The 12,210-nt window shown below is 44.8% G+C and overlaps 1 protein-coding gene across 3 annotated transcripts in view; it reads right to left on the bottom strand.

The window, feature by feature from the left end:
• The window catches only part of cracr2b (calcium release activated channel regulator 2B), a 37,022-nt gene that overhangs the window by 10,350 nt on the left and 14,462 nt on the right, over nt 1–12,210 (bottom strand). For all 3 annotated transcript variants that reach the window (XM_045706013.2, XM_045706011.2, XM_082968200.1), the window contains 8 exons: nt 9,525–9,712; nt 9,049–9,120; nt 8,777–8,831; nt 6,821–6,900; nt 6,501–6,630; nt 6,168–6,300; nt 3,897–3,978; nt 138–252 (listed from right to left, as the gene is read on the bottom strand). In XM_045706013.2, coding sequence (XP_045561969.2) covers nt 138–252; nt 3,897–3,978; nt 6,168–6,300; nt 6,501–6,630; nt 6,821–6,900; nt 8,777–8,831; nt 9,049–9,120; nt 9,525–9,712 — 855 coding nt within the window. The remainder of the gene's footprint in view (nt 1–137; nt 253–3,896; nt 3,979–6,167; nt 6,301–6,500; nt 6,631–6,820; nt 6,901–8,776; nt 8,832–9,048; nt 9,121–9,524; nt 9,713–12,210) is intronic.

Genomic DNA, 12,210 nt, shown 5'->3' with positions numbered 1-12,210 from the left:
AATTCATATTACCCAACAACCTGTCACATGATGGGGTTGTATGCAAATTCATATTACCCAACAACCTGTCACATGATGGGGTTGTATGCAAGATACTTCAATAATTTATTCGCCCCTCCACCTGTCCATTCACTCACCTGCACAAGGTCCATCCACTCTCTGACCGCGGAGAAGGAGGCGGAGTCAGTGATGTCATACATGGTGAGGATTCCATCAGCCTTGCGATAGTACTGCTGGGTAATGCTGCGGAACCTTGGACATGAAGAAAAGAGACAGGACAAAATTACTACGCACACACAACACACACACACACACGCAACACACACACACACACACACAGACACACACACACACACACACACACACACACACACACACACACACACACACACACACACACACACACACACAGACCAGTGGCGGTTGGTGCCGTTTAAGATGAGGGAGGATTAGTATTTTCCATGAGCATGGCCTTATTTCTATTACAGCATATTGGATGACTGTCATTTATATTCCATTCACCCATTTCAATGTAACATTGATAGGTTTAGTCTACTACATTATACTCTAATTTTCCCTGTACTCATCATGAGGTTGCTACAACTTAGACTATGAATGAAAGTTTACAACATAGGTGCACAGGCCGAGAGACATATTAGTAATCAAGGTGACAGACAGTGACACATTCAATACCGCCTTGCTCACTTCTCTGGTCTGCATCTAGCTGATCTAGGGTGTAATCATTAGTCCAACAGTTGCAAACAAGACTTTCTATTGGACATATTCAGGTATGTTTATCCCCGTTTCGTTCCATTTGAGAAATGTTTTTCAACAGAATCGGCGGAATGAATACACCCCTGATCACACGCAAACACAGTTCACTTTTATAGCAGCCACATACAAACAGCATGATCCCTTTAATCATTATACAATTACTTCTCACATCTACTCGCTCTCCTCCTCTCACCTTTTCCCCCTCGCTTGTGGACTTCAGTGCACAAACACATCAGCAGGCGTAAAAACCCTTTCCAAGCCAAACCTTCATACCATAACTGCTAACACACAGCCTACGTCATCGTCACCATATTAGCTAAAGTAACGTCATTGTCACCATAGATAATAGAACTACCGCATTGGTAAACCCGCTACAATCATGCAGTACAGTCAGTAAGCAGTTTAGCAGTTACACTGGCGGGCCCCGGTGGCAATAAATTAGTAAAACCAAAACCTTACCTTCACTTGGAAGAGTTCCAGTGTTGGATAGTCATAGCCAGCTAGCTAACAAATCAAATCAATTTTTATTGGTCACATGCAGATGTTAATGCGAGTGTAGCGAAATGCTTGTGCTTCTAGTTACGACTGTGCAGAAATATCTAACAAGTAATCTAACAATTCCCCAACAGCTACCTAATACACACAAGTGTAAAGGAGTGAATGAGAATATGTACATATAAGTATATGGATGAGTGATGGCCGAGCGACATAGGCAAGGTGCAGTAGATAGTATAAAATATGGTATATACACATATGATATGAGTAATGTAAGATATGTAAACATTATTAAAGTGGCATTATTTAAAGAGGCTAGTGATACATTTATTAAAGTGGTCAGTGATTGGGTCTCAATGTTGGCAGCAGCCACTCAATGTTAGTGATGGCTGTTTAACAGTCTGATGGCCTTGAGATAGAAGCTGTTTTTCAGTCTCTCAGTCCCAGCATTGATGCACCTGTACTGACCTCGCCTTCTGGATGGTAGCAGTGTGAACAGGCAGTGGCTCGGGTGGTTGTTGTCCTTGATTATCTTTATCATTATCTTTTTGGCTTTCCTGTGACATCGGGTGGTGTAGGTGTCCAGGAGGGAAGGTAGTTTGCCCACGGTGATGCGTTGTGCAGACCGCACCACCCTCGGGAGAGCCTTGCGGTTGAGGGCGGAGCAGTTGCCGTACCAGGCTTTGATACAGCCCAACAGGATGCTCTCGATTGTGCATCTGTAAAGGTTTGTCAGGGTTTTGGTGACAAGCCAAATTTCTTCAGCCTCCTGAGGTTGAAGAGGTGCTGTTGCGCCTTCTTCACCACGCTGTCTGTGTGAGTGGACCATTTCAGTTTGTCTGTGATGTGCATGCAGAGGAACTTAAAACTTTTCACCTTCTCCACTACAGTTCCGTCGATGTGGATAAGGGGGTGCTCCCTCTGCTGTTCCCTGAAGTCCACGGTCATCTCCTTTGTTTTGTTGATGTTGAGTGAGAGGTTGTTTTCCTGACACCACACTCCGAGTGCCCTCACCTACTCCCTGTAGGCTGTCTCGTCGTTGCTGGTGATCAGGCCCATTACTGTTGTGTCGTCTGCAAACATGATGATTGAGTTGGAGGCGTGCATGGCCACGCAGTCATGGGTGAACAGGGTGTACAGGAGAGGGCTGAGAACGCACCCTTGTGGGGCCCCAGTGTTGAGGATCAGCGGGGTGGAGATGTTGTTTCCTACCTTCACTACCCGGGGGTGGCCCGTCAGAAAGTCCAGGTCCCAGTTGCACAGGGAGGGGTTGAGACCCAAGGCCTCCAGCATGATGATGAGCTTGGAGGGTACTATGGTGTTGAATAATGAGCTGTAGTCAATGAACAGCATTCTTACATAGGTATTCCTCTTGTCCAGATGAGATAGGGCAATGTGCAGTGTGATTGTGATTGTGTCATCTGTGGACCTGTTGGGGCGGTATGCAAACTGAAGTGGGTCTAGGCTGGCCGGTAAGGTGGCGGTGATGTGATCCTTGACTAGCCTCTCAAAGCCCTTCATGATGACAGAAGTAAGTGCTACGGGGCGATAGTCATTTAGTTCAGTTATCTTTGCCTTCATGGGGACAGGAACAATGGTAGCCATCTTGAAGCATGTGGGGACAACAGACCGGGATATGGAGCGATTGAATATGTCCGTAAACACACCAGCCAGCTGGTCTGCGCATGCTCTGAGGAATGCAGCTAGGGATGTCGTCCGGGCCAGCAGCTTTGCGAGGGTTAACACGTTTAAATGTCATAATCACGTTGGCCACGGAGAAGGAGAGGGGTGGGCACAGTCTTTGTTAGCAGCGACGGTTCACTGTATTATTCTCGAAGCAGGGAATGAAGGTGTTTAGTTTGTCTGGAAGCGTGACGTGGGTGTCTGTGACGTGGCTGTTTTTCTTTTTGTAGTCCATGATTTCCTGTAGACCCTGCCACATACGTCTCGTGTCTGAGCCGTTGAATTGCGACTCGACATAGCATCCCTCTCTGTTTGAGTCAGGTGTTTGAGTAGGCTAAACTAGCTTGCTGCATTCGCTAGCTAAGTAAGTAAAAGTGAAAAAGATATACGCAACAAAATATAGCTAGCTCTCGCTCCCTCTTTCATTTTTGAAGAAATGAATTTGTTCAAAGCTGTTCATCTATTGTCTTTCTCTCTCTTTGAGTCAACTACTCACCACATTTTATACACTGCAGTTCTAGCTAGCTGTAGCTTATGCTTTCAGTACTAGAATCATTCTCTGATCCTTTGATTGGGTGAATAACATGTCAGTTCATGCTGCAAGAGTTCTGATAGGCTGGAGGACGTCCTCCGGAAGTTGTCATAATTACTGTGTAAGTCTATGGAAGGGGGTGAGAACCTTGAGCCTCCTAGGTTTTGTATTGAAGTCAATGTACCCAGAGGAAGACGGAAGCTAGTTGTCCTCCGGCTACACCATGGTGCTGTTGAGGCTACTGTAGCCCTTCATTGCAAACCAGTATGTTTTAATCAATTATTTGGAGATGTGAATATATTTACTATAGTTGTATCTAAAAAGTATAACGTTTTGTTTCACCAAAAAAAAAAATCTGTAATTCACTGAGGAGGATGGTCCTCCCCTTCCACTGACTGACACACACACTAACCTCTCCTGTCCTGCAGTATCCCAGAGCTGAAGAGCGATGGTGGTGGAGCCCAGTGTCACAGCACGCATCTGGAAGTCTACACCTGCAGTTAACACACAGACCATTATACACACAGACCACTACTTAATCATCTCCACAATCCATTAAATAAATACACTAAGCTGACACTTCAACACGATGTTCTGCCTCATTGCTGAAGGATAAACAAAAAGGTTGTGTCTGATATGACAACCCCTATTCCCCATGTAGTCCACTAGCTCCCCATGTAGTCCACTACCTCCCCTATTCCCCACGTAGTCCACTCCCTCCCCTATTCCCCACGTAGTCCACTCCCTCCCCTATTCCCCATGTAGTACACTACCTCCCCATGTAGTCCACTCCCTCCCCTATTCCCCATGTAGTCCACTCCCTCCCCTATTCCCCATGTAGTCCACTACCTCCCCATGTAGTCCACTACCTCCCCATGTAGTCCACTACCTCCCCTATTCCACACGTAGTCCACTCCCTCCCCTATTTCCCATGTAGTCCACTACCTCCCCATGTAGTCCACTACCTCCCCTATTCCCCACGTAGTCCACTCCCTCCCCTATTTCCCACGTAGTCCACTCCCTCCCCTATTTCCCATGTAGTCCACTAGCTCCCCATGTAGTCCACTAGCTCCCCATGTAGTCCACTACCTCCCCTATTCCCCACATAGTCCACTCCCTCCCCTATTCCCCATGTAGTCCACCACCTCCCTGATTCCCCATGTAGTCGACTACTTCCCCTATTCCCCATGTAGTCCACTCCCTCCCCTATTCCCCATGTAGTCCACTCCCTCCCCTATTCCCCATGTAGTCCACTCCCTCCCCTATTCCCCATGTAGTCCACTCCCTCCCCTATTCCCCATGTAGTCCACTCCCTCCCCTATTCCCCATGTAGTCCACTCCCTCCCCTTTTCCCCATGTAGTCCACTCCCTCCCCTTTTCCCCACGTAGTCCACTCCCTCCCCTTTTCCCCACGTAGTCCATTACCTCCCCTATTCCCCATGTAGTCCACTACCTCCCTGATTCCCCATGTAGTCCACTCCCTCCCTTTTCCCCACGTAGTCCATTACCTCTAAAAAGTTATAGGCTTTAAATTCCCGGATGTCGTAATCATTCCAGCTTTTCATCTAGTACAGTTCGCTGCATGATACTGAGGAAGTGAATCGTCTTTGACAACAGCTGATAATCGGCTGAGGGGGACGTGCTGTACCAAAATGAAGGAATGGCGGGAACAACACATTCTCAGTATTGGTGAGTCTAGTATGTTGATATGTGTTGCTTACTGCATACATAATTACTAAAGAATATGTTATAAATAGTATGTAGTAAGCAAGACAGATTTTGGACATGGCCACTCTCTTACCCACAGTAGTATCCAGTGTGTTATTGGGTCTAACTCTCTTACCCACAGTAGTACCCAGTATGTTATTGGGTCTAACTCTCTTACCCACAGTAGTACCCAGTGTGTTATTGGGTCTAACTCTCTTACCCACAGTAGTACCCAGTGTGTTATTGGGTCTAACTCTCTTACCCACAGTAGTACCCAGTGTGTTATTGGGTCTAACTCACTTACCCACAGCAGTATCCAGTGTGTTATTAGGTCTAACTCTCTTACCCACAGTAGTATCCAGTGTGTTATTGGGTCTAACTATCTTACCCACAGTAGTACCCAGTGTGTTATTGGGTCCAACTCTCTTACCCACAGTAGTATCCAGTGTGTTATTGGGTCTAACTCTCTTACCCACAGTAGTACCCAGTGTGTTATTGGGTCTAACTCTCTTACCCACACTAGTACCCAGTGTGTTATTGGGTCTAACTCTCTTACCCACAGTAGTACCCAGTGTGTTATTGGGTCTAACTCTCTTACCCACAATAGTATCCAGTGTGTTATTGGGTCTAACTCTCTTACCCACAGTAGTACCCAGTGTGTTATTGGGTCTAACTCTCTTACCCACAGTAGTACCCAGTGTGTTATTGGGTCTAACTCACTTACCCACAGTAGTATCCAGTGTGTTATTAGGTCTAACTCTCTTACCCACAGTAGTATCCAGTGTGTTATTGGGTCTAACTATCTTACCCACAGTAGTACCCAGTGTGTTATTGGGTCCAACTCTCTTACCCACAGTAGTACCCAGTGTGTTATTGGGTCTAACTCACTTACCCACAGTAGTATCCAGTGTGTTATTAGGTCTAACTCTCTTACCCACAGTAGTACCCAGTGTGTTATTGGGTCTAACTCTCTTACCCACAGTAGTACCCAGTGTGTTGGGGAAGTGTCCATTGCAGTAGTGGTGGATGAAGGAGCTTTTGCCCACTCCAGAGTTCCCCAAAAACACCACTTTGAATACCCTCTGAGGGTTGGTGCTGGTCAGTCTGGCCTGTAGAGGAAGGAGCAGATGGGGGTATGGGACATTATTCAGTTGGTCTGTCTAAATTCCCAGTCAAAATGTAAGTATGTCCCAGACCTTCCATCATGGTTTTACAGAATGCAAATGTCCTCTGACTTATATTTGCATATATCTCTCTCTCTCTCTCTCTCTCCACTGAAAGGTGATTCCACTTGAAGAGTCCACAGTACCTGTATCGCTTCAGTCCGTCCAATATCGTCACAGCTGTGTTCTCTGAATGCCTGGCTTCTCTTGGATGAGTTAGATGGTATCCCACCTGAAGCCAGCTCCAGCTCTGATTGGCTGAATGAGCTCAGCTGTCTTAGTAAATCAACGGGACAGAACATTAGTTACTTCCTTAGGTCAATTATACTTATATATTTAGTTACTATAACTTCTCTAACTTTAGTTACTATAACTGTTACTTCCATTTTAAAACATTATTAAAATAGACAAACTCTGCAGCCTGCATAGCATACGGTTTAGTGGCTGAATCATGGATCAAACCAACCTTTCGATTGGCTTGTCTTGCAGTATGTAGTTCCCTATCACTGAGCCTTTCTTCCGCAGAGGCTTCCTGACATTAGGAGGCTACATGACGGCAGAGAAACCAGAATGAAAAACCAAAATGGATAAAAGGTGTTGTTTAGTATAGGACGTTTATTCGGCACCAAAACGGTGATTAACAACATTTATGTGGTCAATAAGACGTGAAATATCAACATGAACATGTTTACAAAATAGATAACGGTAAATACACAGATACTTCATTTTATGGAGTTCTCAAGTAAAAAAAAAATGATTTGCTTAAAAGCATTGTGTAAAGTGCAACAATTACCGTCAAACTCAGCTTACTAAACTCTAGTTAAATAATCGTCTGGTATATCGTATGTTTCAAATGAAATCATACTGCTAGATTACAATGAGGTTTAGGATCATTTCTTTGTTGCACTAGGAAAATGTCCCCTCTCCCCAGTGTAGTTGTTTATTCTACAATATTGTACTTTGTACTGTACACGCTGGATTGCTAAAAAAACTTCCTGCGTTTTCAATACTTTGTTCCTTTTATTAAAATTATAAACAACAAAAACATTTGATCGAGAAAGATGAAAGTGCTACCTTGGAATCTACAGACCATTAATGATACAGTATTATGGGATGAAAGTGCTACCTTGGAATCTACAGACCATTAATGATACAGTATTATGGGATGAAAGTGCTACCTTGGAATCTACAGACCATTAATGATACAGTATTATGGGATGAAAGTGCTACCTTGGAATCTACAGACCATTAATGATACAGTATTATGGGATGAAAGTGCTACCTTGGAATCTACAGACCATTAATGATACAGTATTATGGGATGAATATTTCTCACCTTCAAAATAACATTGTTCAAAAACACTGAAACTCAAATTTCTTTTTTTTTTTTCAATAGAATGCCATTTACTTCAGAAACAGCGATTCCCTTTGCGTTGAAACAGCGATTCCCTTTGCGTTGAAACAGCAGACTTAAAGTACCAGCGCTATTGTTTCTGTTCCTTCACCACACAACATTAACATTCATTACGGTATGATTAGGCCCAGAAGTTATTCCCTTACAATGTAACATGATCTGACCAGGGAAGATCTCCAGGCATTGTTTTGCTCACAGACTCTCTCAAAACATACCCCAAAAAAACAATGACTCTGAAATATCATCAGTTACAAATATTACCCAGTACTAGAGATGCCTTCTATAAACCATAGGTAGGGGAAGTATGGGTAGTAGGTGCGTGTCTAGGGAGAACTAGCATGGTTCAGTAGGGGTAGTAGGGGTAGTAGGGGCGTGTCCAGGGAGAACTAGCATGGTTCAGTAGGGGTAGTAGGGGTATTAGGGGTAGTAGGGGTAGTAGGGGTAGTAGGGGCGTGTCCAGGGAGAACTAGCATGGTTCAGTAGGGGTAGTAGGGGCGTGTCCAGGGGGAACTAGCATGGGGTAGTAGGGGTAGTAGGGGCGTGTCCAGGGGGAACTAGCATGGTTCAGTAGGGGTAGTAGGGGCGTGTCCAGGGGGAACTAGCATGGTTCAGTAGGGGTTGTAGGGGCGTGTCCAGGGGGAACTAGCATGGTTCAGTAGGGTTAGTAGGGGCGTGTCCAGGGGGAACTAGCATGGTTCAGTAGGGGTAGTAGGGGCGTGTCCAGGGGGAACTAGCATGGTTCAGTAGTGGTAGTAGGGGCGTGTCCAGGGAGAACTAGCATGGTTCAGTAGTGGTAGTAGGGGCGTGTCCAGGGAGAACTAGCATGGTTCAGTAGTGGTAGTAGGGGCGTGTCCAGGGAGAACTAGCATGGTTCAGTAGGGGTAGTAAGGGCGTGTCCAGGGGGTGGAGCCCCGTATAGTGACAGTGGGTGTGGGGGAGTGGTGATGGAGGAACAGACTGGTGGAGAAGAGGGGAGACGAGGAGAGCGCGTCGGTGACTAACACTGACCCTCTTCTGGGACTGATGTGTGTCTTTCTCATCTCTCAGACGTTTGTTCATATCCCTGAGAGGATAAACAAATCAGAAATAAATTACTTCAAACATATAGTAACGCGTATAGTAAGCACTTCATAAACAACAACGAATGTGATTTGCTCTCCAATAAACAAACTGGTGACAGGCAGGCAGACAGGCAGGCAGACCACAGGCAGGCAGACGGGCAGACAGACAGACAGACACAGGCGGAGGCAGACAGACAGACGATAGGCAGGCAGACAGACCTCAGTAACTCCAACTGCCTCTGCAGACTGTCTTTTTCTTTCTGCATGTTCTTGGAGACCTTGAGCACAGTCCTAGAGAGACACACAGGTGTCCTATGACAATCTCAATGCAAAGGTTGTGGGTTCAATTCCCACAACGATCACATACACATACAAAAAATATATTTTCAAGAGTACTGTGTCAACAACACAAATATAACATTTTTCAGAGAATATGGCAAAGCATGTAGGAGTTAGCCATCCCCTCTCCCTCCCTATCTAATCCCTCTGTTATCCCTCTTCCCCCCTCTCTACTTCTCCCCTCTCTGCTCTCCCCCTCCCATCTCTGCTCCCTCCCTCCCTGTTCCCTCTCTCTCTTCTCCCTCCCGCCCTGCTCCCTCCCTACCTCTCTCTGCTCCCTCTCTCCCCCTTCCCTCTCTGATCCCTCTCTCCCTGCTCCACCTCTCCCTCCCTGCTCCCTCTCCCCTCCCCCCTACCTCTCTCTGCTCCTCTCCTCCTGGGCAGTGTTAGACTGTAGGAACTTTAATTGTTTCAGGGCTTTCTGTAGCTCTTCTCTGCTGGTCTCTAGCTGCTCCTGGAGCTGTATGTTCAGGCTGTGGAGCTTCTGATTCTGGGCCCTGATGTCTGTCTGCTCACAGCCCAGTGCCTGGATACGAGCCTCCAGCTGGGGGGGATGACACAAGTCATTTTTACAACAATTGTTGACAGACAGATTATTTCACTGTATCCCAATTCCAGTGGATCAGAAGTTTACATACACTAAGTTGACTGTGCCTTTAAACAGCTTGGAAAATTCCAGAAAATGATCTTATGGCTTTAGAAGCTTCTGATTGACTCAAATGATGTCAATTAGCCTATTGGAGGTGTACCTGTGGATGTATTTCAAGGCCTACCTTCAAACTCAGTGCTTCTTCGCTTGACATCATGGGAAAATCAAATCAGCCAAGACCTCAGAAAAAAAAATTGTAGACCTCCACAAGTCTGGTTCATCTTTGGGAGCAATTTCTAAACGCCTGAAGGTACCACGTTCATCTGTACAAACAATAGTATGCAAGTATAAACACCATGGGACCACACAGCCATCATACAGCTCAGGAAGGAAACGCATTCTGTCTCCTAGAGATGAACGTACTTTGGTGCGAAAAGTGCAAATCAATCCCAGAACAACAGCAAAGGATCTTGTGAAGATGCTGGAGGAAACAGGTACAAAAGTATCTATATCCACAGTAAAACGAGTCCTATATCAACATAACCTGAAAGGCCGCTCAGCAAGGAAGAAGCCGCTGCTCCAAAACCCCAATAAAAAAGCCAGACTACGGTTCGCAACTGCACATGGGGACAAAGATCGTACTTTTTGGAGAAATGTCCTCTGGTCTGATGAAACAAAAATAGAACTGTTTGGCCATAATGACCATCGTTATGTTTGGAGGAAAAAGGGGGAGGCTTGCAAGCCAAAGAACACCATCCCAACCGTGAAGCACGGGGATGGAAGCATCATGTTGTGGGTGTGCTTTGCTGCAGGAGGGACTGGTACACGTCACAAAATAGATGGCATCATGAGAGAGGAAAATGATGTCAATATATTGAAGCAACATCTCAAGACATCAGTCAGGAAGTTAAAGCTTGGTCGCAAATGGGTCTTCCAAATGGACAATGACCCCAAGCATACTTCCAAAGTTGTGGCAAAATGGCTTAAGGACAACAAAGTCAAGGTATTGGAGTGGCCATCACAAAGCCCTGACCTCAATCATATAGAAAATGTGTGGGCAGAACTGAAAAAGCATGTGTGAGCAAGGAGGCCTACAAACCTGACTCAGTTACACCAGCTCTGTCAGGAGGAATGGGCCAAAATTCACCCAACTTATTGTGGGAAGCTTTTGGAAGGCTACCCGAAACGTTTGACCCAAGTTAAACAATTTAAAGGAAATGCTACCAAATACTAATTGAGTGTATGTAAACTACTGACCCGCTGGGAGTGTGATGAAAGAAATAAAAGCTGAAATAAATCATTCTCTCTACTATTATTCTGACATTTCACATTCTTAAAATAAAGTGCTGATCCTAACTGACCTAAAACAGGGTATTTTTACTCTGATTAAAATGTCAGGATTTGTGAAAAACTGAGTTTAAATGTATTTGGCTAAGGTGTATGTCAACTTCCGACTTCAACTGTATATATAACAACAATACATTACCAAACAAACTCTTTAATCCCAACCCTCAGCCCATCCCACCTATCACCATAGACCGCCCTTGTTTGGTTTCCATGTGACAAATATTTTTCAATTGTGCTGTGATATTTTACAAATAATTCTAATCTTTCTAATCGTATATTATCCACAGATTGTGAGCTAAAGATGAAAACCTTTCCTACGACTATTATTATATTATTTATTGACTGCCTATGGCTCAACAGATCGCCCAACACTGCTATTTGTAAGATTAATTTTAATATTATATTTGATTATTTAGTTAATATGATATTAGAAAAGTATTTTATGGGTTTAGTTTCTGTAGCTAACTTAGCTGGCTAGCTACTTCGGTAGCTACTGGCCGGCTAGCTAGCTGAGACCGAGGTTCTGGGTTTTCTCGGGAGTTTCTAGGGAGTTTTTTCCTAGCCACCGTGCTTCTACACCTGCATTGCTTGCTGTTTGTGGTTTTAGGCTGGGTTTCTGTACAGCACTTTGTGACATCAGCTGATGTAAGAAGGGCTATATAAATACATTTGATTTGATGAGAGAACGTTTTTCTGAAGCAAATCTTTTCTGACAGTGACATTTCTATTTTGTTTATTATGGATCCCCATTAGTTCCTCCCAAGGCAGCGGCTACTTTTCCTAGGGTCCAGCAAAATTGAGACTGTTATACAATTTTTAAAAACATTACAATACATTCACAGTGTGCCCTCAGGCCCCTACTCCACCACTACCACATATCTACAGTACAACATTCTTGTGTGTGTATAGTGCTTATGCTATCGTGTGTGTGTGTGTGCGCGTGTGCCTGTGTTGCTTCACAATCCCCGCTGTTCCATAAGGTGTATTTTTATCCGTTTTTTTAATCTGATTCTGCTGTTTGCATCAGTTACCTGATGTGGAATAGAGTTCCATGTAGTCATGGCTCAATGAGGTACTGTGCGCCTCCTATAGTCTGTTCTGGACTT

The sequence above is a fragment of the Salmo salar genome, chromosome 23, assembly GCF_965601325.2.
Source record: "Salmo salar chromosome 23, fSalSal1, whole genome shotgun sequence".
Taxonomy (NCBI): domain Eukaryota; kingdom Metazoa; phylum Chordata; class Actinopteri; order Salmoniformes; family Salmonidae; genus Salmo; species Salmo salar.
The sequence above is the reverse complement of the archived record's forward strand: the minus strand, read 5'-3'. Positions and strand labels throughout refer to the sequence as shown.